At 36.5% G+C, this 26,597-nt stretch overlaps 2 protein-coding genes across 2 annotated transcripts in view; one reads left to right on the plus strand and one right to left on the minus strand.

Moving 5' to 3' along the window:
• Window positions 1–1,811: 1,811 nt before the first annotated feature.
• Window positions 1,812–14,073, minus strand: LOC113500207 (cleavage and polyadenylation specificity factor subunit CG7185). Its single transcript, XM_026880915.1, has 14 exons — window positions 13,950–14,073; window positions 13,615–13,827; window positions 9,115–9,330; window positions 8,210–8,321; window positions 7,351–7,649; window positions 6,985–7,179; window positions 6,593–6,689; window positions 5,795–5,905; window positions 5,390–5,487; window positions 4,697–4,996; window positions 4,353–4,561; window positions 3,802–3,849; window positions 3,434–3,532; window positions 1,812–3,125 (listed from the first exon to the last, which is right to left on the minus strand). Exons 1-14 carry the CDS (start codon window positions 14,013–14,015, stop codon window positions 2,951–2,953), a joined length of 2,238 nt encoding a protein of 745 aa, XP_026736716.1. The 5' UTR covers window positions 14,016–14,073; the 3' UTR covers window positions 1,812–2,950.
• Window positions 14,074–15,003: 930 nt separating this feature from the next.
• LOC113500069 (ubiquitin-like protein 3) overlaps window positions 15,004–26,597 on the plus strand; it is a 141,928-nt gene continuing 130,334 nt past the window's right edge. Inside the window, 1 exon segment of the mRNA XM_026880739.1 lies at window positions 15,004–15,382. Coding sequence (XP_026736540.1) covers window positions 15,353–15,382 — 30 coding nt within the window. The 5' untranslated portion in view covers window positions 15,004–15,352.

Here is a 26,597-nt window from a genome sequence, read left to right on the forward strand (position 1 = left end):
TGAGAAATAGTTCGCAAAACGGTTACCTAATACGCGTCATTACGGTTACATCAACACGCGCACATAAATTAAGCATGGAAATAGCGGATTTGTAGATACATTTGCAAATGTAGTAGAAATAGGTACTGTTAGTCGTAGTTCATTGCAACAGATGGGGCGAATAAAATTTCTTTTTTGATAGTAACTGTCGTGAGAATGATTCATTATTAAATGATGTAACGGTTTACTCACGTGTATTTATCGGGGTAGCCCGACTAGTTTCGGACCCAACCGGAGTCCTTAATCATGAGCAGACGCGGCGGGATCGCGGTCTACGGAATACGCGTGAGTAAACCGTTACATCATTTATTAATAAAATTTCTTTTTATTATAAGTTGGCGGTTTCTATTCATATTTTGTAAACTAAATTTTAGACAAAATTGTTTATTAAGCAAAACTTTAGAAATGTTGCCAACGTATCATCAAATTAATTTCAAAATCCATCTAATAACCTGCTATTCTCACAAAATCTCTATATAAGGTTTTAGTTGCTGCATATTGGACTGCGTACACAGACCAATACGCATCGACGTGAAAAAATTTTCTTAAAATGCAGCGCTCCAAGTGTTATCGTTTCATACAGGAATGTAATCATTGATTAATGGATTCCCATCTGATAGACTAATGGCATCCCATTATGTTATTAGTGAATTAACACGCTCCAAAATATTATTCCGACTACTTAATCAATGGAAACAATTTACGAAGATAATGGAGTGTTGCGGATTAATACTTAGTAACAATTAATTCTCAGTTCGATTCCACCGCGTAGGGAAAACTCATCAATAACGAGTCTATACGTATTAATAGAAACTCTTTGTTTCAAACCATTGTTGGTTAACTCACTGAGGCGCACACACGCTGTTCATTTTTGCAGCTGCGGAACTTGGACTGGTATGGAGCAGCGTGAGTTGGATGAAGTTTTTTTTTAGCTATTTTTCTTTGAGCAAGTAGGGTTGCATAGTATTAATATGAAGGTAAGTATGTATGTATATATTTAGGTAATACAGTTGTGTGATCCACACATTCACAAATGCTTATTCTGGGCCTGTGTTCTTAATATAAGAAAAAAACTTTTAAATATTTTTGAAGACTATAAAATAGCGCAATAAAAAAACAAGAATATATTGACATTATAACGGTCTAATAATGTCTTGATAAGTAGGGAATTTATGGATAAAATCCACTAACGGCACATACTTAGGTACAAACAAAATTATTTTTAGAGAACACCGCTCTATAGTTTCTCTCTTTCCGGATTTGTGAGCACGATACCTGGCGCAGAAGGGAAAGGAAACCGTTTGCTTCAACACAAAGAGTTCGCCTGACGACTGGTGACGTGGGTAAGCTTGTATAGGAAATAAATTCGTTTATTATTACTACTACGAAAGAACACTGCGGAAATATCAATTTGGGTACACATAATTATTTTGTGAATGAAACACAGTAAATCCATTAGTGGATTTGTTTGGACCAGACTGTAACAACCTAGTGGACCGTAAGAAATGGCAAATGTCATCATTTTCGGTTTGATAGAATGAGACATGCAGTAACAGGAAAAAAATGAAATAATCATTTTCGACAAAAAAGCTTGCCTAGGAGCAACGGCGCTATAGATACAAAGACAGCGGCCGAACTTACCCAAAACATCTGTCTCAATAAAAAAACCATGGCTGATTAAGCACAGGTTTTTTTGCCGAGCTATTCCGAGGTTAGTAGAAGTGTAAATTTTGCACCACTGCAATTCATTGGAGAAGAAAAACAAACAAGAATTTGTCTCATTACATCAATTTATTTAATTAACATCTAAATCAGTGTCATAATCTAACCATATGGAACAAACCATACGAGAATATCTTAACTTACATGACTAAACCTTACAGTATTACTGATAGATTTCCTATTGAAACACAATGATTAAAACATTAGGAAATTAATTAACAGTAATAAGATAGACTATGATTTTAGTGACATCTTTGAATTTTAGTATTATTTTAATCGAAGTAGGGTATTTCTACGTGAGAATTTATCACTTCATGCATAATAGGCATGGTCTACATGTAAAACCAATGTTTGAATTAAAAGGTAATTCCCAAAATGTGTACCTGGGTGAAGGGTGCGAAAATTGGAATGTTAATTTTGTTGTAGAAAATTATTTTGGAAATAAAGTTATAGGTTGAAGACAAAAAACAAAACATCAATTTTATTTTGTCATAATTTCATTGAGTAGATATTGAATTTGTACAGTAAGAGTATACTAAAAACGGAGTTTTATATATTTTTATTTAACCCTTTGGTTCCTAGTGCTTACAATCCAAAATACTTAAGCCACCAACGAAAAATATATAACGTCATCTTACATAAATTGCTTTGTCAATCTGATAAGGCATACGACTTCAATCGCCGAATTATATAGGCTTCGTGAAGCCTACTTCCAGTCCATTAAAAATAAAATTTATATTTCTGTTGCACTATACTATGTACCACAGGGTACTTGCAGGTATATATTCCGTCACCCGTCTACTCACTCAACATTAACCGGAATCTATGACTGTCTATCTTATTGCTCAGATTTTGATCTATAGCGAGTTCACTACCCCATATGAGGCACCGGTACAGTTTCACACAACAATCAAAGATTTAAGATGAGTTGCACATGCTACTAAAATTTGTAGACAGTAAAATTGATGAAGGTACAAAAACAGAGCTAACACACATTGAAATATGCTGCAAGTTGTTTCTTTTTAGTTTCTGTAGACATCAAGCGATTGTGATAGGTCCGTTTAGTTCTCCCAGCAGAAACTACTTCATGCTAATATGTCCTGTATTTCGTGAACAGTATTGTATTGATCAAGTTAATAGCAGAGTACAGCCCCCCGGGATGGCGCGTTGTGTAAAGCTGTGGCCAGCGCTAGTGGCGGGCGTCGCGGCGATGGTCCCGCTCGCGCTCGGGCGGCGGCGGCTCGCGGTCGCGGCGCTCGCGGTAGCGCTCGTCGTAGTAGGGCGCGGCCGCCGCGCGGGACTTGGCGCCCGCCGCGTCGCCCGCGCCGCCCTCCGCCGCCGGCTCCACCGGGGACTTGCGCGGCCTGCACGGAGTACACGCGTTAGTCACAGCGCAATACAAAAACCATTTTATTCAGAATCTTGAACATTTGTAAGGGAAGTCTTTAAAAACTGTTTTTTTAAATACACACGTAAAATATTTTCTCTCTGTCTGTCTGCCATGTATATCATGCTTAAGAACGATGTTAAGTCTCGATAACACATTTTCTACATGAATTGCAAAATCGAATGTTTGGATTTGAAAATTGGAGCTTTCCCCTTAAAATTTCCGCGATAAATCGTCAACATCGTCAATTAATCGCGATAACAGTATGTTAAATACTTCGCTCACCTCTCCTCTCGACTGTGACCCCTATTGTAGTGATCCGCACGTTCCCTTTCCCTAGAGCGGGACCTGTCACGTTCGCGGTCACGGTAATCCCTGTAATACCTGCAACAAAGACATTCTTATATAAACAATCAATAATATTGTTTCATGCTGCCCTTATATACAATAATGGTGCCGAAACCTGTAATATTCCCCCTATATTTTGTTAAAATAGTCGAAGTCGTAAGTTCATTTTTCAATGCTGACCGAGGCCAAAAAACGTAGAATGTATTAGTTATGTGAAGACAAGGTACAACATAGGTCAGTTCACGCAACAAGGTAAACGTGCGTGTGGTAAGCGAGTGTCAGTGTTATGAATACGCGACACTTACGCATCGCGGTCGCGTTCACGATCACGTTCCCTGGAACGTTCCCTGTACCTGCAAGCAAGGGCATAGCGTCAGTAATACTTTAAGCTACGTTCCTGTCTTGGTAATATGTCCCTACTATGACGACAACAGCCATCGTATTATCAAAAACCACAGCTGGATTCTTGCCCGATCAGCATTTAGTCATTTGAGTTTGGGATAATATATGAACTTCATACAAAAACCTACTGTACGCAACAGCATCAAATTCCGAATAGAGTGACATTCGCATTAATGTACTAATAGTTACCTTACTTAAGTCTACTGATGGGGTTCTTTCAAGCTGCGCCCGTGTACCTTTCGCAACGTACATCAAATTCGTGAAGGTGTGAAGACGAAAACAGATGCACGCTTATTACTGCAATACCGACACTGTTGATTTTATCGTCACCTGCTTTCCGAAGCAAACGAGTGCAAAATCCGTCGAGCAACGTTTTTTAGCCCGATCCGAGTTCTGTGGCAGCCTACTTACTAAGGCAGCAGTGGCATTAGCTACCGCTTAGTAAAGTGTGTACCTGTCTCGCTCGTCGCGGTCGCGGCTGCGGTCCCGGTAGCGCGAGGCGGAGCGGTCGCGGCGGCGCGGCGCGCGGTGGTGGGCGCGCGCGTCGCGGTCTCGCGAGCGGGAGCGCCGCCTCTCGCCACTGCCGTAAGATTTGGTCTCCACGCCGTGCAGCGTGTCTTGTAACGATGAGATGAGTATCTTGCAGCGGTCGTCGTGAGCCACCTGAAGAACGAAGTAATATTACTTAAACACTGGGAGTGTGATAGAGCTATGAGGACGGAAGACGAAGCTACAGCCAAGTTACCAAGTTTAAATTAGAAGAACATGACGAAATACTGAATAATGTGCATCGCATACCTTGCTCTGCTTAATGAGCGAGATGGCGGTGACGAGCGTCTCGATGGCGGAGGCGTACTCGCCGGCGGCGGCGTCGCTGACGGCGCGCGCGATGGCGCTGGAGGAGACGGTGCGGTTGCGCGACATGACCTCCTCGAACTCGGCCTCGCTGATGCCGGCGTGCGGCGCGTGCGCGGCGTGCGGCGCGTGGGCGGCGTGCGGCGCGTGCGGCGCGTGCGGCGCGTGCGCGGGGTGCGCGCCGTGCGCCAGCGCGCCGCCGTGGTGCGCGCCGCGCCCGCCCTCCGCCGCCGCGGGGTAGCTCTGCCGACACGACCATACATTTACTAAGCGCCTAGCACATCACTACTTGAACGATAACTAAGCGCGTGAGGTACGTTACAGTATAAGCTACATCTTTACTATTTATATTACTTCTTTAATTACATACACAATACAAATAATTTCTTCAATACATTAATTATGATCAATTGTCAAAGTAGAAGTACTGCCTAGTTTTATACCTTCAAGAATCTTAATCAAGAGTTATACTTAAAGAGTAAGGACTACTACTAATTACAGACAATTAGAACGAAAATTATAGATCGTTTAAATGACAAAACGAAACCAATGAGAATACTTTACAATGACATTTATGCCTGATTTTGACGTCAAGCTTGAAAAGGTTGAACTGAACTGAACTTTGGTATAACTCACTTGTGGAGGTCTTCCGTAGGGTTGTCTAGCAGTAGGCGGCGGACCCTGCGTGGTTGGCGGTGGGCCATGCGCTGGGTGCCCATATGGAGCTCCGGGACCTGTTAGCACATTATTCTTAACACTTTCCGTATAATGATTATACGCTTTTCCTTCATGCCTTAATCAAAACTAGGGCTTAATATTTATCAGCACATAGTCAATTTCTTTAAAATGTTATTTGGGCATGCAAGGCTGTTTCGTTCTATCAAGTATCATAGCTGTTCGGGACGAGCTACCATGCTACGGTAAACCTTTCGGACAATCTCGCTAACCTGGCAGGCATCATCCCTGGCTCATCTGTTTGAGACGCGTGTGTAACATTATCACGCGACGAACGAAGTCAATAGGTAATGAATAAGTGTTTACCGGGAGGTCCGGGCTGCGGCGGCGGCTGCACCGTGGGCTGCGGCTGTACGGGCGGCTGCTGCGCGAAGAACGCGGGGTTCACGTGGGGAGCAGGCGCCCCGCCACCCACGCCTGCGACAATAGACAACACGCTTTATACACACGCTTCTGAACACGCCTAAAACGGATCATGGAAAACTAAAACGGAATAAAGAAAAAGCCCTTGGGCTGTACAAATACATTGGGACTAAAATTCAGGAAAGTAAGAAAACGGTAATAAAAAAACTTAAATTACAATAAAAAAAACCTTATTTGTATGATAGTTAGTACATTAAATTTTAGTTTGGTTAGTGCCTTTTGAGTCTTGTGTTTGCTACGTATTTAAATGTTTTACTCGAAACAGCATTTAAATGATAATATCTTAGTTAAGAATATTAAATCTTGTTAGTGAACTACAATTATTGAAAAGTTCACTCAATTCTCAGTAATTATAATTTTATTACTTGGTACCTCAATTCGTACGTTTTATTAGTCAGACTAAGTAAACGTGGACTTAAGTGTTTTAAGATTTTGATTGAGAACAATGGAATGATAAAAAAATTGCCAGTTATTTAGTTGGTGAATATTGGGAATATTCACAACTTCTCATTTAAACAATCTGTTAATTACCTAACAAATATCAAACTCAACAAAAAGTATTAAACAAATAAAAATAATATATAAATAAAAACAAACAAGTTTTTGTAAGTTGATGGGTTAGTTTGTTAGTGTGTTAGGTGTAGCAGGTTAAGTTTAGCTAGGTATAGTGAGTGTGCGTACCTTGGTAGGGGGGCATACCTGGGTGATGCGGCAGCGGCGCCGGGCCGCGCGGGACGGCCAGCCCCGCGTGCCCGGGCGGCAAGCCCGCTCCGCCGCCCTGAGAACATCGGAATCAGTTAATATTCACTAATGGTGAAGGGTTAACATCATGAGTCACATGAGACACTAATTGTCTATAAGGAAACATAACACGCAAAGATGAGCGACGCCAATCTAAATTACAAGCTACCAAATGCCCTTTGTCATTAATATAATCATCTAAACTTCAGAACCAAAAAAAAATCGCTTGGTAATAGTAACAATAGATAAAATTATAAAAATACCTAAAAAGAATTTTGAAAGTTATGATATCGTATCTTTGCGTGACAGATATGTCTGGTCTATATTGTTACCGGGTGCGGCGGGGGCATTTGGTGAGGCATCTGGTGTTGTGGGGGTCCGTACTGAGGCGCAGGGTGCGGCGGCAGCTGCTGCGGGGGCCCGCGTGGGCCCCAGTCCGGGCCCGGCCGGCCGCCCGGCCCGCCTGGCCCGCCGGGGCCGCCTGGCCCGCGCTGCAGCTGAGGCGGGCCTTGGAACTGTTTCATAAAATGTTACAATTAGTCTAGACAGTTAACGAATTAATGTAAGATATAGCACCAATAACTAAGTTATGTCACAAGTGCTCAGAAATAGATCAGAAGAGTTCAAAAGTATATTAAATTGGTTACTTATCGGAATTCAGTAAAAGAGGAAGAAGAATTTCATGGAATTCAGTAGGCAATACGGCAGTCATATAAATCTTCAAAGTAGATTTTTCTAAGAAACAAAAAGTTGAATGATACCTGCATGGGCGGCCCCCTGGGCGGCGGGCCCTGGTGCGGCGGCGGGCCCTGGTGGGGCAGATGGTGCGGCGGCGGGCCCTGGTGCTGCGGCAGATGGTGCGGCGGGCCGTGCGGGTGCGGCCCGTGGCCGTGGTGGCCGCCCGCCGGGCCCCGCAGCGGGTGGTGGGGCGCGCCGCCGGCCATCATCATGCGCGGCCCATTGCCGCCTGGTCCGTTAGGACCTCCGCCGAAGAATTCTGAATTTATGTAATCTATTAGTGCTATTTTTTATCTGCCACGGTACTCACTATTTTTGTGTATACTACCTGTTACTGTTTTTTATGTAAGAATTTATGGAAAATGTACAAAAATAGTCTACCATAGACTTCAGAACTAAGATAACAAGATGTAAATCCGTGGCAAGCAAAGGCTCCCTTCGACTTCGACTTCCCAATCCATCCGATTCCATCTTACACATGTCATACAACAATCACAATCACAGATTGTGTCTCTTCAGATGGAGTCCATACTTTTGTAATGGTAATTTTGACACCTATGTGAATATTATTATCATTGTAATCTCGTAATGTGCCTCTGATATAACACAAAAAGTTAATAAGAACACATTATCTCACTTCTGCCTCCAGCATTATTTTAATTTCTCTTGAATTTTGATTGTTTTGATTAATAAAGGTTACAAACCTTTATTTTTGTTTTTAAGATCAATTCAATGTATTTAGTTTACATTCATTGAAAATCCATTATTACTTTTTTATAATGCATCTTTAGTTTTGGTTTAAGTCTTAGTGATATTTACCTCCAGGGTGTGGTCCAGGCGGTCCGCCTGGGTGTGGTCCTCTCATACCCGGATTGTTAGGGCCGGGTGGGGTTGATCTAGTCTTAGACTGACTCTCAAACTGGTTCAATGCCTGTGGAATATACTACCATTGTATGCTGACAACATACATCGATAAATTAAGGTCATAATAAGTTTTGGAAACTGATTACAACCAAGACTTTAGACATTAAATATTTATATAATTAATAGATATTGAAAGAAATATAAATATCCAACATAACGAATGACCTTATTATTACTAAAACGGACATTGTATATGAAGTTTGTTTCAGCATACAAAAAACATTCAGCTCAAACCTTTCTGTTGCAAAATACTTAATTAAATTACATCAATCTCACATGCTTTACAAAGTGCCTACGAAGTACGAACACATCACATCCCTCTCTCAGAGGAACATGCTCTGATTTATTTGGATAAAAAATACCTGGGTGACCTTGTCCTATCATGCGTTGTTTGAGAAAAATGCATATGATAATGATAGCCACCGGTAACCGAAACATAACCGCGCACTGGTGATTTTAAACGCAATAAAAGACGCATGATAGGAAAAGCGCCTTTTGCATATTGTTACCTGGGAATTTTAATCCGAAAATATTTTTACAATTTACAAGGTCGCGAGTAATTTTACTAAAATTTTAGTACTCCTCAAAATACATAGGTTTTCAACATGTGACTTTGGATTTCGTCAATTTTATTATAAGTTTTGTGAATTACATGGCACGTAGGCAATCGTTTCTTTTATACTGTGATTTTAACTATGTAAATAGATTTCTATAAAGACCAAATCTTCACCCAAAAACTTACGTGCAGTTCAGTAATATTAAAATAATGGAAGTTGCAGCCAGTGCAACCATTTAATTACCTGTTTAGTGGGTAATGTGACGACTGGATGCTGTCCGTGTATCTCTTTCTTGGGCAGTCGGTCCATTACCATCCTTATGGACTGGTCTGAGCCGAGGGATATGACGCAGAATCCCTTCGACTGTCCATTCGCCCTATTCTCGAAGAACTTCACGTCTTGGAAATCAGTAACGCCAATGTCTCCGACGGCGTTAGCTATGTCTTGGTCCGTCGCCCACTGTAAAAGGTGTTATCCAAAACTAAACCACGATACAAACAGCAGCTAAGCGACATATTGCATACATACGTGATGAAGCCATCCGCAACTTTGGCGTATGGATTTGCACGTCCAATGGCATACCTTTTACGCGCCTAGAATAAACACTGGTATCTAACATATTGTACCTAACTTGTCTGTGTTGAGTTGATAAAGCAAGCAAGTGTGTTACTTCGATTCGTCTGTAATGCCTAATCTACTTCAATGTCGATGTCGAGAGTCCCTCTATACGAAACCTAACAATGTAGACCGTGATAACAACACCTAGCACTAAGATGTATCACTTCTTATTTAATTTAATAAGATAATGGCTAGGTACGTTCTCGTTTTCGTAACAGGAGACGTCGGGAGAAAGGAAACAGTTTTCTTTGTTACCATGTTTTTATTGTCATTCATCAATTTATCACAGATATTGGCAGTATCAAGATAAATAAATAAGGCAGTTCGCAAAACTGCAGACTCCATCGCTCTCAAACGGGACAGGAATTCCTTCTAAACAGCAAAGAAGGGTGATTAACTCATTTCGTACAACTTTTTACATAATTATTTCGTAGGTAATTAACGTCTTAGTTTACGCAAACCAAAATAATGAATTAAAGTAATAAATACCAAACTAAACAGGGTTTATAGTATCAACTAACAATAAAATATTTTTAAGCAGGAAGATATTACATCAGTAATATAGAATTTAGCATTATTACATGTATATGCTATTAACATCTGCCAATAATATTATACCTGTTACAGGGAACATAACAATATGGATGCTTTCTTTACTTACAAACCTTGTAATTTAATTAAAAAAAAAACAACGAAACACAATCGCGACAGAAAACATAAATGAAGTACGTGTAACGACGCGAAACTTAATATTTTTTTCATGATTTAACATAACTGACTAAACACTACAATAATCATATTATTGAAATAATAATAATAACGACTCCTCATTTGATAATTTTCCATATTTTCGACCGGATGAATACATTTTTTAATAAGTATGATACATTAATAGGAATTGTACCAGGAAAGTACATTAGAACATTTTGCGACTTTGTTAAATTAGTTTATTTAAGTTTACACATCATTAAAATGGACATGCTAAAAACGCAGTACAGACAAAAAGTGTTACGCATCTGTCCAGTTCATACGAACAAAAAGGAAAGGAAACAATAAAAAAATATATTAAAATAGGACAAAGTTGGCTACATAATTACGCGAAACAAGCTCAAACATCTTACCTCTGAAACCCTGATAAAGAAAAACATTAGTCAAGTAAAATACATAAGTCAACCGAACCAGAATATTGGGCAACACCAGATTTCAAGATTTAGAAACAATCATGCATTCCTTGCCCCAAGATTCCGATTATCAAGTGACAAGCTTATCTAAACAGGCAAATAACACTATGTTTTACTACTTGTAAGAAATATTTTTTTGAACGCACTGCTCTTTCTATGCCCCTCTAACTAATTAATAGCCTAGACAAATATGTGACACATATATTCTCTATGTTATTGACTAAAGCCAAGTAGACCATAATAGACAACCAGTTGAACAATATTATAAGTATGTAAGTGATGTCAAACAGAACACTCATATTTATGTACCAAATATGTGCAGAGACACAGTGTTTTTTTTATAAAGCAAAATATTCAGAAAATGTGTATGTAACATGAAATCACTGTGAGGGATCTATAGTATGTTACATGAGCTAATACATAAATACATATTAATCAGGCATACATCTTCTTTCAGAAGTCAATTTTCATAACATAACAATGGGGACATACAAAATTATGAAGATTCACAGTTCCACCTTTACTACACCATATTCTTTATCAAGATCTTAATTGGTGAAAAGTGGAACTTGAACTTCGTATTTCATCCCACTGTCACACTTCTCAAGTCACACCAAAATACAATCATGCCAAATATATTCCTAATATCACAAGAACAAACAAATGGCAACCTGCATCACTGATTGAACGATGCACCAAAGAGATATTTACAATTGTGTATATCATCATGAATATGGCTTACATTTAGTGAACCAGCCAGCATGTACACTAACTCAAGGGAGAAACTGCATGCTAAGTAATAGTTATGTTTTTTAATTCTCTAGTAGTTACATGATTAACTGTTTACGAATAAACACAAAAGGTATAATTAAAACTTGATTATTTACAAATAAATTAATCTCAATCAAGCAACATGAGTAAAATATAATTGACAATTTAATATTTATAACAACATTGTTTTTTATGAGAATGGTTATGCTGTATGCCATAACATCTTTTACATGCAAATATCTCTTTGTAAAATATAACTCGAGTATAAATATGAATATCTATAAAATTTTAAATATGAAAACAATAGAGCAAGTTAATAAAAATATCACAAGTTAACATCTGCAAAAAGCAGAATACATTATATCTAGGAATTAAATCTTTACTTAAAGATTTTGTTCCTTGATTAGTGCAAAAATAAACTAAAAATATTTACGTAATATTGTAAATTAGTTCACACAGATTTCCTATAGAAGTATTGTGATGATGATGGTTTGGGTGAAACAAAAACTGTGTGAAAAATTTACTACTAAAATATTCAATATATATCTTTTATATCTTCATGAAGCAAAAACAAGCAGTGTATTAGGCATACAGTTGACAATTTAATAGTTTAGGTACTTAACAAGTTGTGTCGAACTATTTATTTCATATTTATAAACAAACTTTTTTCTATTATTATCATTAGGCAACATTGGGTCCTAAACCACTAAGAAGGGTTTATTATACAATTGAATTAACAAATTGATGAAGACACTACATTTAAAATTAATTATAATTATGTAAACAATAATGGATACCTTCATATATTTAACATAAATGAATGACTGCTGACAATTTTAACTTAATTAGATTGCCAGAAATTACAAAACACTATCTTGTTTTTGCTTCTTAGTTTATAGTATAGCAAAATTATAGATTTAAATTAAATCTTACAACATTCAGGAAATAGTCAGATCTCAGGAATCAAATTGATTGTCATAAACATGTCTGTGTGTCAGTGTGTGCAATGTTTTCTGACACAATATTTTTCATGGTTCAGTTCAAAAATATTGAATACAAAAAAATATATGAAATATTAGTCCATCAAATAAAATGACCTCTGGCCAATGACATCTGATCACAGCTTCACTTGTTGCAGTGCACAACACAGAAACCTATGCCATCTAGTAAATATGTATATTAAGATATAATTTTGCTTTACTGCTTTCAGTGGTTCATTTTAGTTAAGTATTTAGCCAAACAAATATTCCATTAGGGCCTTATTTCACTAGATTATCTACTTTTGACACAATTATTTAGTACCAATAAAAATAAGGCCCAAGACTGATATGTGCGGCTGTGCAATATTAATTTAAATTCACAGATGCACATTTACTAAATAAGTACAGCAACCAAATGAAAACTTAAATGTAATAGTTTTTTTTAATATCATCAATGAAACATTGCAACTGACTGCTAGGATATTTGTAACAAGAATGTTTAAATTTTCATGTGGTCTTATTTGGACATGCCGTCTTCACTCAGACTGAGTTACCTAGCATATGAAGTCATTTCAAATATATTTAAATTCAGTAATAAAATAAATAAGTTAAGTTTAGAATAGCGTACTTGTCAAAATACAATTCTTTTGATAAGTAATGTTTACTAACACTAAACAACAACAAATTTAGGTTTTGCAATTCAAAATATTAACTAAATGAAGTATTTTTAACATACAGAATTTAAGAGATTTAACTAGATTTTAATTAAATAAGTTCATATTTAATTCTATTAACATACAATATAAAAATAGACGAGTTATAAACAATTTCAACAATGGTTATAATAGACACTTTGCAAATTTTATATAATCTTTCTACAAAGGCTTGGGAGATTGATCTAAGTACTCATGTTATTTTATTATTTATAAGTTTTTTGGTGTAGTACTTAGTTCAAGCTCAATCCAGAACTAGCTGTTAAACAAATTTGTTGACATATAATAGTAACATGTATTTTTTAGCTTATGTAAAACATTGAAATTACAATGTACCTAACGCCAAGTAACAAAATCTGGGTAGGGACGGCAGTCCAGAAAATATCTGTTTTACTCGTTACCAAGAGTAAAACAAATATCGAAAACAATAAACTCCTATATATACATTATAATCTAAATTAGTCAAAATCATGTACAAACCCAAGTTAGGTTGCCGACGTAAAGTTGAAAACGGCGGCCATGATGGCCGTGGTTTGATGCGTTGTTGTGATAGGGGACGCTGCCGTTGGTTTCCTCCGGAGGATGCTGGTGCTGCGGTGCCGGGTTCGGAGGTCCATCGCCGTCGTCCGGTTTTGTTGCTGGCGCGGCGATTACGTCGTCGTATAAATCCACATTTTCACCGCCGAAATCGTCCTGAAGGAGACCGACCAAACAAATTTATTTACCAACCCGACGCCAGATTAAAAACACGCCGGACTTAATTTAAGCATATATTATAGGATCTACGTAATAAGGCAAAGTAAATTTTAGCTTACCTGACGATTAAAATCAGATTCAATATCGTCGGCGTATAAATCTATATCCACGCCTCCTTCCACCATTTTGCAAATTCTATCTGCGGGGCGGAAGTTAGTGACGTTATTTGAAATTTAATTTCTTCAGCGTTTCCTATCAACCAGGGTTGCCGTTAGTCGATTCAAAAACATTTATTTACCAAGCTCTATGTTTAAGATTCACTTAATTTTATTTTTTAACTGTGACAACCTTTGGCCTTTTTTTAAATGCCATTACTGTACCACTGCAGTGCAATGGCCAAATTCCGCCAAATTCATTTTTTTATATTCTGTCCGGTCTATCGCTTTTTACTATTTTTCTGTGGTATGCGTCCAGTTCGTCACTCCATCTCATTCAGGGCCGTCACCATCGTCACTTTATTTTGGTTTAGGCAAGCGGAAAACGTGACCGGCCGATTCCGTATACTGTTCCGTATTCGGTCAGCCAGTTTGTCTCCTCGTGTTCCACGAATCGCGGGCAAACTCTAAGAGCAGATTTTAGATGTTTAGTCAAAGACCAAATACGTAAATGACTTCCTGTATTAACTTTTGTTCTAACTATACATATTAAGCACACAGAAACATGAAGTCACTAAATAAAAAAATAACACTATATAATCGAATCACTTAGGTTGACGTTTTGCACATAAATACTTTTAAATAGTAATATTATTGAATGCGTATTTTAGTCGATTTTACTTGCAATCATTATTAAACCAACTCTCTTGGGTAACAAATGTTGTATACTTACACAACCTAGATGGCGTTCGCCAACCCTTTAAATGCTTGCAGAATGAAAGACTGATTTTAAAAAGTTTTAATAAATCTAAGTATTGGGAGAAAATATTTAAATGAGTAATAGAAAGTTTCCATTACACTAAATTATTTTTTTCAATATTCTATAATATCTTTAAACACTTAAAATACTGCCATCTACTGGCAACTTGTACAAGGTTTTTCAAGGACATTGTTTGTTATTGTAAAGAGCTGCCCTCTAGTCATCGTCTGGGAACTAACAGTGACATAGATGGCATGCGCGGGGCGAGAGGCGGGAGGGACGTCATCCATCCCTCGCCATTTTCCGTCAAGCTCAACTCAATCAAGTTAGCTTCTGTCAGTCGCTGTGTTTGTGTATAGTGTTGTGAAAAATTATCTGTGTCGATGAATCTCAATGGGAAATCGTGCTGATTACGACTCCAAACGATGGGTCGATTATTGTGTTTGTGGCTTTGATGCATCTTTTGATCAGTGATAATGGCCAAGTGATTGGTAAAGTGGAGTGTTTTGTGTCGTATGCTGGGCTCTCACGGCAACAGTGAGATCCTTTCTCTGGATAAATCGTCCCCAAGACGACGTCAGAACACAGAACAGAAAGCTGACACACCATGTCGTCGAAAAACATACCAGGAGATAAGGTATGTTGTGACTTGTCGACGTTGCCGAGCATTTTTGGCCGTAAAGGTCATATTTTTTGTTTCTAAACGCGCTCCTTTCTCTCTCTTTGTGGCCAGTGTGCACAGTACTCATGAAAAACGACTACCTCTTTATTGGCCAGATGTAGGTTAAAATATGAAATCTTCAAGAAATACTGTTATGTATTCAAGGCAAGTGTCTGTTACTCCTTTAAATAACAGTTATGACTTATTAAAGCATGATTTTAAATTCCTCCCAATTTTTTGCCTTTATAGATAAAGCAAAAATGAATAAATTCCATAACTGCCGCAATATCTTATTGTTTATTAACCTAAAGGAGGTAGGTATATAATTTTATTCTGAAAATATAATGGAAGTTCAATTTATGAATGAGACAAATATTGTGTAAATAAATAATAAATAGTATTTTCTTATATTTTTGATGGGTAGATCTAACCATGTTAACAAAATATAATACATATACAAAGCTTAAATAACAAAAATACAGAAGTCTCGAAAAATAAAAATATATAAAATATATTGTCTTAATATATAGGTATGAACTGTTTAAAACCTGTATGATGTAGTAAAAGCTACTATTTGACTAAGGCCTAACTGGCATACCTACCTCTGTAATTCCTAGAACTTTAAGTAAAAAAAAATGTTGCTTGTTAATATTTATCCTGATGAAATGTTTGTATATATGAAAACCAAGTTACAAGTTCAAAAGAAAATAAGAAATGAGTTAATATTGTAAAACAAATTTTACAATGTGTTGCAGGTTTTACGGTATACATATACATTTGTGGACCCTGTAGGCAAACCTTTCAATTATTATAAAATATTTTTAAAACAAACTTCATTATAATCTGAAATTAAACTGGAAATCATTTATTATCCAAAACAATGTTTGTTGAGTCAGCTAGTTATTATTATAAAATTCCAAACAACAAAAACAATTTGCCCATATAACTAAGATATCAAATATTCTGCAAAACATGAGGATTAACAATAGATGTAACTTAATAATACTCATGTCTGAATAAGTTTCAAGATTCGATTAAGACATGTCGGAGGCAAGATGCAGTTTGAACTCTGACAATGGCTGTATGTTTTAAAACATTTATAAATTTCACAATTATGACTGTCCTTAAACTGTGGTTTTCAGTAGGAATAACAAACTATGAAAACAAAAGTAACCATTCTGTGATAGAAGTGAGCTTGGTCTCCGATTGTCATTGTATAAAACCCTTATTTATAAACAAAGTTTTTTGAAAACTATTCTATAATTTATTCAATAGAAATTATTTCAATAGAAATTAATATTCTTATGTTATCAATAACCAATAACTTATATTACCTATCTCAACTATATTTACAAAATTGGGATTTCATCATTTTCATTAATGCCTGATGTTTGACGGCTTTGCTGAAGACATTGCTGGGACTTCTTTATGAAACAAAAGACAGTAGCAGCCAACATTTATTTATTTGCTTCTTGTAACATTTGCCTTTGCAGTATATGGCATGTTCAGGTAAATATTTTGTGTGAGTTAGATTTCACTGTATTTAAATCTCTAATTGTTTAGATGCATCTCATAAATTTCTTCTATACAATAAGATTGTCAAAAATTACTATGAAAAACCCACGAAAAATCTTATGAAATATTTGAGGAACAAGTAATAAGAACTTAAATAGTATTACATAAATTTATTTCTACCAGTACTTGTTGCTATTTAATCATTGTTCATCTTTCTATTTATGTTACTGGAATGCAGCGAAGTTTTCGCTTTGTAAATAATAAGTTTTGAACATAGACGAAGATAAAGCTCATAATAATTAATAAGATATGTTTTATTTAAACTTCAAGTTAAAAAAAACATTGAAGCTTTCTTTAAACGCCACATTCATATTTAGTGTGTGGCGTAATTTTATTTACCAACATCGAAAATCAGTCTTAAGTTACTAATATTTTTATGAACAACTTTCTTTGGAACTCCCAATGTACATGTTTAGAACATGAACAGTGAACACTGTGAACAGGCAGTACGAACAATAATAAACTAAAGTGACACCGACAAGTCTTCCGTTTGAACGCACCGATGAACAACCCGCCTACGGTACGCAACCACCTTCACGGCGCGACGCCAACTGAGCTTAATATAACATTTAAACACACGAAACGAACTATTCTCTTTACTAATAATTTAAAGAACCCAACATCTCATGCCATTTGTTCTGTGCTTGGCGGAATTGCAGTCGTAAAACCTACGTCTACTGCAGTCGTAATTCCAGACATGACTATGCGGATCCCCGATTGATCACTTCAAGTGACGAGCGCAGACGGTCAAAGGCTATGCGATATCTCCTCACAAAGTAGGTCAGCGCGACAAAAGTCGCCATCCCAGTAAATCAGACCTTAAAAGACCCAAAATGCGGGGGTCCTTTTATACAATAAGCCAGTAGGACCACATTTGCGGGTATGAAAGCGAAGTGAAACGTAACTACAGATTATACGGACATAAATTTCCAAATCCAGCACCATTTTGCGGGAGTTTTTTTTCTTTTGTTGCAGAGGCACAACTTTATCTAGTCACTGGCTTACTGCGGCCAGTCCAAATATTATGCAATTTGAGATTCCGACAATCTGCGCTCAATTCTGCAGTTTTCGGCGTATTTTTTATACATATTTTTTTCTCGTTTTCTCTTTCGGATTTGTTTTCTATTCCGCCAATAGTTGCGAGCTCATTATTAGATAATCGCTTTAGACAGTTTTGTAATATCTCAATAAAATGTCTTGTTTTAGGAGAAAGATGAATAATAGCAGTTTTTTGTAACGTAGTGTCCGAGCAATTTTTCTATAAAACACTTAGAACGAAAATAGCTATTTAAGTTTACAATTCCAATTATCGCGGACGAAACGTGATACAAGTCGCCTACTCCACATTCTTGTTCAAATATTTGCGATTAAACAGCCTTCGAAACGAAGTAAGTGTACCGTTGAATTAGCCTTACTGGAACACATGTTTTTGTGATGGCAATTATTGTAAATTAAGTCGTTGTACTGAATTATGATTAGAGACAGTTGAATACCTGCACGTCTTTGTTTTTCTATTGTCTTCATTCGTCAAGTGGCTCATTCTGTAGGTGTTTGGCTGCTCAACATAATATCAGCATCTAGGTCTGTATTAAAAACTCTTTCGTCTTTCTTTAGGGCAATACTTCTTTGTGAACAAAAGAACTGAGCATGCGTGACTTAATTTTGCGTTGACACCTACACAGGTTCAAAGTTTGTGAAAAGTTATATCTCCAAAATTCCACAAAACGTTGCTTAGCACGGAGGTTTGCGCTGCTATTTATGCTCAAAGAACTTCTTTGTGATTTCCAGTCACATTTTTTAGCAGGCATATAGCATGTCAGATGTTGGTTGCGTATCATTAGTTTTGGGGTTAAACTATAAGCATACTTAGAGCGGAACAACGACATGGTTCTGGAATTCATCCAAAATAATGAGGATTTTTATGCAATATTACTGTGAAAACAAAAAAAAGTCCTGCGTTTCTCAAAAGAGAATCCATGACAAAATATCAGGCCATATACAAATAATCTAAATACCAGACATTGTCGCTATAACCTGCCATGAATTTTCCCCGATAAGGGTTACCGTATCGAGTTATCCGTGGTCGAGTGGCGTACGCACCGGTTTCAAGGTGTCGCTAGCTCTGAGGTCCCGGGTTCGATCCCCGGTCGGGTCAATGTAAAAATTAACATTTCTACATTGTCTCGGGTCTGGGTGTTTGTGGTACCTTCGTTGTATCTGAATTCCATAACACAAGTGCTTCAGCAACTTACTTTGGGTTCAGAACAATGTATGTGATGTTGTCCGCATTTATATTTATAATCGATTTTCGTATAAACAAGCTGTTCCAACAAATATCCGTGTACCTACGCGTTTTCACTCGAATAAATAGATTCAGCTAGGAAAATATGAATGCCACATTCTAAATTCAAAACGTGGCGCGAATTTTTCTCGTCGACCGTAAAAAGAACAATGGATGTATTTGTTACCGGCCAGGGTCATATTGCATTCGACGAAAATCATTTTGTCACTCTGACCTCTTGCCTAAAGTAAGCCTAAAGTAATGTTTTCCCCAGACTCAGGTATGTGTAGAACTATCTACTGTCACGACATCTCTAAACCAATATTGTCTGTATTGCATCACTATGAGAATATTTGCAATACTTTCTCACTTCTCTCCGTTCTGTAACCTTTGTTTTGTAAATACAACAACGGAAACGAATTATGGGAGTTACTGAGAGATACTTTGTTTACGTACGAGAGTAGCATCTAAATACGATGCAGCAGAGCGTCACGGACCACGGTGGAAGTCTTTGATCAAGCTTTTGTTGAAGACCCGTAATATTATATTTTGTGTGTAGCACGTGTTTGTAATCGGAGTAGGCGAATCTTTTGTTACTTAACTGTATTTTAACCTTTTTGTACTCAATAAAGTATGTTTTCCTAATATTTTTTTCTGCGTTGCGTGGAAATATGATTGGCGAGCTATTTAATAGCTGATGTTAAAAGAACAACTATCGGCATGGTTCAGATTGATATTTCGATATTTAAACATTATTTTTTCTTCTAAAACTACCTAGTTCATATTTTTACTAAGTAGTTTACAGGGTCTACCCTTCCATGACTTTAATTTCAGTTTGTTGCGGTATAGAGAAAGACGTCCCGATACACCATATTGTAGTGGGCTGTCTCACTTCGACAAGTCTTGCAAAGTTTATCAAAGGAATATTGTTTAAAACGGTATTTATTGAAAGCTATTGGAATCTCCCGACTAGTTTTATCATGAAATGACGCGGTGGCGGTAGATAAAGTCGAACTATCTTAAACGATGGTATATCACTAAACAGTACGCTAAGTGACATGGGCAGTGCAATCAAACGTCATGTCACAAACGATGGTTATTCATGCAAATGTGTGTATTAGAAAAACACGCGGTCATTAACAACGACTTGCGGAATTACTTTCTCTAGTAATTAATTATTCAAGCTAGCGTTTGTTATTGAATTAATAATATGAAATTCACTATCGTTACACTTCTTTGGACGGAGTGTGAATTGTTATGTGACTGTTGCTAAGGAGAGTTTCTTAGTTTATTTTTTTGATCGCGAATCTTAGATTAAAATAATGTCTTTAGATGATACTTGAATTATACAACCGATGTGATATAATGTATATTTTCTTTTATTATACTAGCCTCTAAAATAGCAAGAAACTGAATAACTTACATTATATTTTAGCTTTGATAAAAATTAAACTAAATGACAACCATTTTTATAAACACCTAACCAATTTATTTACAGATCTGAAACTAATTGGTGCTATAAAAGCGAAATTGTCTCGATTTCAAAAGTTCATTAATCAGAATGGGGATACTTTTCATTACCGAAACAAAAGGCGTACGGAAAAAGGAGAAAACGAGAGATACAATGGGGTTTGCGTGAGCCAACGTAGCATATTGTCCGGCGAATAATTTACGTTGTTGCTGCAAGGACTATTCCAAGGGAAAATCGAACTTACCACCATACATTTAGGTTCCTTATCTTATATAGTGTAGCTATTTTTAACTGCATAAACAATTAGTTCCATCAAATGGCTGAACAATCTTTTCTATTCATCTAATTGTATTGAGTGACAGTGCATTTGTTTGAGTTTAGTCATGATCATGTGTTAAGTGTAGGTATCTATAGCCTCCTACCGCCAATCTAATAAATTGGTAGCAATATTTAAACCTGTCTGAGACTGCTCGAGACAATCATAAATATATAACGTGGTCGTAAATCTACATAATTCGTCCACGTGAGATATACGTCATACTAAGAATATTACTCTAAATGACAAAGCTGAAAGTTAATTTGTTTTAGCTCCATTATTTAAGAAGACTTCCTTGTTTTTCCCTTCACATAAAAAATTGCGGACTATGTTGAATAATTTGCGCACATGAACAAATACGGATGGCGCACCGTTTTTCTTTGAATGTCACAATGTCAAAACAAAGAACATCGGCCGACCGGCGCCCAGTCGCTAGGTTTTGTTTTAAAGGCTTATGTTTTCACCCCTTTTCTGATACTCGTATAGCTATGGCTTCTGAAACAATGCCTTTTGTCTACCATTCTTCAATTGTGAAATGGATCCGTTTAGGCTGTAGTTATGCCTCTAAACTAAAATACGCGACTACCAACTGGTTTTGTTATCTATTCACAAATGTAATTGGAACTCTATTTTATACTAATTTGTTTCAAACATTTCAATTTATTTCATGAAACAAGTCCGACTTTGTGCGATTATACTATCGTATCTTAGGTTTCGAATTACTTAGTACTCGCATTAGCATTTTGAAACACAATATAATAGGGTCAGTGCGTCTTTATTTGTATCTACATACATTCTTGCGGAATCTTTAGAACGCTTCAGTTTGAGAACTAAATTAACTAATGTTAAGCCTGCTTGTTTCACCATTAACTTGTCTTAAACCTGGCAAGTCAATTAAAAAAGATAAATAGTGATCTCTCTATTTAAAGACAAGAAACATAATAGGTTGTAAACTAGAAAGTGATCAATCTTAACTATGGCAAGAGATATTAGGATTTGGCTAACTTAATTGTTTTAATGAGCTTTTTAAGCAATTAAGAGAGAAAAAAATTAAGAAAATTCCCTGCACGCCTCTTTACACGTTTTGCAATTAAGTGTAATTTTAGTATCGCTAAGATATTACCGTACTTAATAGAATTTTATTGCTTGTAAAATTACGTTTTAATAGTACTGCTATAGAATTTCATAATAACAACACGTTCACTTACACGGATTATTGAACCATTAGTTCAAGTAGAATTCTACAGTTGCGCCGGACTTAACGATCTTACCTTAAATCACAATAATTGCTCGTTATTCGCCAGTAGTGTTTTAATCGATCATGTGCAATATGTTAATTTATAACGACGTTTTTTTTTATTTGTTGCAACCCTTACGTAGAAGAATTTGTAATTGTAGGTTGACGTGTTATCAAATTAGCATAAACCAGTACCAAATAATTTTACATACTTTATTTACTGGTAACATACAATGGTTCTGATTAAGGGAACAGAGAAGATGTAACAACGGAATCCTCCAGGGAAAACAATTGCAGCTAAGCCCAGCTTCCACTTAGTCAAACAACGAAATCCCGAAGCAAATAAATCAGCGACATTTATAAAGCTTTCGCTAGTCCCGAAACTCGAAGTGTACGAATGCTCGCCACCACAATTTGCAGATCTGTTGTGCTCGGTCACCATGTCAGCTTACTCACTGCCGACCTCAAAGTCCGGGGGTTAACGATCTACAATTATGACGTGTAGATGAGTCGCTGTCTCACTCCACGAACCCGAACAATAGCAGGCTAACTGTACTATGTAAAACAGTAGTTTCGTCACGCCGACCATTGCTAAAACCCCTTGATCTACTTACTTTATTCGACTTTCCGCAACATTATGGTGGCCGATCTCGGACTAGGTTAATGTTCTACCACAATTATCCGATTGGATTCGCTATTTCGAAATGTAACGTTTATTTTTGATTAATATCGCGCAATCACGGCATCATCTGAGTGCTTTCAACTCGGGGTGGTGGAACGGGGCCATAAAAAATATAATTCTATTCAGCACTTACCTAATATTTTTGTTACCTGCTAATAATTTAACGAGTAAAATTTTATTATGAAGTCTATCAGTAAAAACTAATAGACGTTATTTTTTTAGTTATAATAATGTAAGTATAACCTTTTTCAGAAGTAAACACCTGTCCATTACATCGTGAACTATATCCCAACAAAATTATTATTTACTGGTGTTTCTTTAACACATCCTTCTTCGCAAATTGACAGCCTATTTCCCGTGAGATTCACCGTGAAAAGGATATAGGCAATATTTTTGTTTTATTACAATAAGTAGGCGTTTTCCTTCATACTGCTATATCTCCTATACATATTATAGAAACTCGATCGTGTTTCAATCTAAAAAGGATCTTTGTAATGATCTCAACACACAAATTGTCAGTTGTTCACAAATTAGTCGACTGATTCGACAAAGTGCTGTATTCCGTTACGTAATTATCTTCGAACGGTTAACGTGAAACGTTACGTTTTACAAACGACTGAAACAGCACGCGTAATTTACTGCTTTAATACCTTTCAAAAACTTAACTGTTTTTTTTTTTCGTTAAATACCACTTTTCCATTCAGTAGGTTTAAGTAAGTGATTCAGCAATCAGTCAATGGAAAAATGGTATGTCCAAATAAGCGCTAGATAACTAATTGAGAATTAAACGAGTAATTTTGTGATGAAGTAATGACTGTTCTGATTTACCCTTTCATTATTTCGAACCCGGCTTCTAAGATTCTCAAATAAATCGTATCGATCAGTTTCTTGCCCAAAACTAACATCAAGAGAAGAAAAAAATATAATTTCGTCAAGAACTTCCACAAAAGTATTTTCTCCCTTGCTTTAAATGAGGCAGCCAACGTATATTACGTTTTCATACTAAATACTCAATCATTAATTACTTAAATTCCATATGTTACAGAGATGGTAGAAAATAAATAGCAGTTAGAGTTCAATATGGACCCTGTTGGGCACGCAAAAAATATAGGAGAGAGGAAGAGGGCAGAACGGCAATTTAGAAAAATTAATATTGCTATAAATAATAATTGTATAATAATTAGTTACTTTTATTATGGTTTGTTTAGGCAGGGTGATTTCGATTACATCTAAACAAACAAATCTCAACATGTAACTAGATTTTCATTAACATTCACTTGTCAAGTCTCATAAAATGTAACGTTCTGTAATAGTTTACCTCAGATAGAGGTAGGTTCCGGGATGATAATTGTTCCCATTTTCCGAATAGTAGACACTTTCGATGTCACGACTTTAACAAATATAAACCTTACGGCCTTAAAATAAGGTGCCTTTAATGTCGTAATGTTTTATTGATATAGCATTGTCTGTACTGCAATTAGTAATACATTGTAACTACTATAATTGAAGCTGTAAATCAAGCTGGTTTGTCGTTAGTGTCGTTTGGAGTAGAACGGTTCTTTATTCATAAAGAATGTATAGTCGAACTTGATGTTGGATGCGGCTGTTCCCATTGATGACCCTTTTTGTGGAATTGTCCAATGAATGCTTCATTTATACTATTGATAATGCCGACAAATGCCACCGACGACTCTGTGAACATAATGTTTTATCATACCAAACTACAATTTATTTTTTATTGAAAACATACCAAAGCACATGGATTTACTAACCACAATACTGCGGCGAATTATCGATAATACTCCAGGTTTTATTACAATAGTTGTATTTTAATATCAAATGCTCCTGGCTGGTTCCCGTATACATTGCTAAGTATAAAAACTTGTCTTTTACCATACAGTTTTCATTCAAACAGCAGAAATACCGTACATTACCGTTTACTTTGTGCTCACGCTGGGCGTGACATGGTTCTAACGGTACCGCATGACTACTCTGATCTCGACGTGATACAAAGATTACTGTTTATCTGTTCATTTCCACATAGTTTATTCAACTCTTGAAAAAAGCAATAATGTTTAAGGATAGGTATATTATTAAAAAAACGATTATCATATTCGATTACTTAACACTCAAGTTATTACGAGCTATTCAAATTGACATTATGATTTATATAAAGTATGTTGCTAATTTAGATTTGATATCTGATAATTTTTATGTTTGCTTATATTATTATAGACGCTATACATTGCCTTATACATTGAACTGTATTTTCATTCTTCGTGTTGAACCATTTTGTTATTATAATATTGAACCGTAATTATTCATCTACATCTCCATTAGTTTTGGTACAGAAAGACAATCATGACCATACTTTCTCCATACTGACTCGTGATTTTCAAATAATACACTGAGGTACATGTCTCTGACAGCCTATGCACCTACATATACACCGGTTATGAAAACGGCTTTATAGTATCAAAGATTGATGAGAACTGAGAATACGCAGCTAAGACAGTACGTGGGCGATATAACAAAGCTGTTGACTCATATGTAATGTAATCTCTTCAAACCGCTGATGAGACGTATCTCAGTTTTGTAACCGCAGTCTATACTGTTCTTTATTCTCATTGTGCTTAATCAGCTCTGTGGAAACTAATCACGTTTAGACAAAGAGGAGACGTTTCTTTTATCACGTTGTTCAGTATTTTTATCTGTATTTTATATGTTATGATTATTACCAGTTATCGTATTTATCGGTTTTTTTTTCATGCTTGTTCTTGGGAGAGTTTTCTTGAGTGATACATTCAGTCATTTAATATAGAATTAAAGTCCACTCAACTAGCGAAGATTCGTAAAAAAACACTTAAGTATTATAAAGTTTAAAATTAAAAGGTGAATTAACAAATGCATTTGTGGACCTTAAGACAAGATAGTTACGTAAATAGATTATAATCAAGAACCAATAGAAAGTTGTATTACGTGGCCGGAGTTTGGTGCGGCAAAAAATCTTAACTGGTCGTTGGAAACCGACCACAGTCTAGGTAAACTTCCTCATCAGAAGTACGACGAAACATTTTTAATTAACGCCCCGGCTCCCTGAGATTTCCTAGTCGTCACGTACCTCTCTTTTATCGCTGCAAAAGGGTAAAAACTTCAAGTTTATTGTTTGTTTTTATTGAGAAACAGAAACCGCATTCGGTTTACTTACCTATTTTTTGCTAGTTGATCTAGGTACGAGAAAATTATGAAGATCAGATTTCTTTAAGTTTTATTTTACAGTTTAGCGTTTGGTCTCGTTATAAAAAAAATAACATCAAAACTTAATTGTTCGGTTGCATCGCACACCAATGTGTGTCAGTTTTTTTTTAATACTATTATGTTCCTAACATACACCGTTTTGGTTAATGTGGTGGTTTTGCGGTTCGTTTTAATTTGATCTGTTACTAGATGTTAGATGAATTGCTCCGTGCCTTATTAAAGTGTTTGCCCAATACCCCGGGGGCGCACCTCCCCTCCGCCCACCCCTTACTACGCCGGCTGGCCCACCGAAACCTCCCAGTTTTCACCTCTCGTAAGAACTACAATAAATAAATTGGTCCTTGCTTTGTTTCTGCCTTGACGCTTGAAGC

The sequence above is a fragment of the Trichoplusia ni genome, chromosome 13, assembly GCF_003590095.1.
Source record: "Trichoplusia ni isolate ovarian cell line Hi5 chromosome 13, tn1, whole genome shotgun sequence".
In the NCBI taxonomy this organism is placed as follows: Eukaryota; Metazoa; Arthropoda; class Insecta; order Lepidoptera; family Noctuidae; genus Trichoplusia; species Trichoplusia ni.

Bases quoted from the DNA above. Each gene is read 5' to 3' on its own strand.
- LOC113500207 (XM_026880915.1), bottom strand. From the start codon at position 14,015: ATGGTGGAAGGAGGCGTGGATATAGATTTATACGCCGACGATATTGAA. The intron at 8,322-9,114 runs GTAATTAAATGG...TATATTCCACAG, and splicing joins TCACATTACCCACTAAACAG to GCATTGAACCAGTTTGAGAG. The intron at 5,488-5,794 runs GTAAACACTTAT...ATGTGCTAACAG, and splicing joins GCCGCAGCCCGGACCTCCCG to GTCCCGGAGCTCCATATGGG.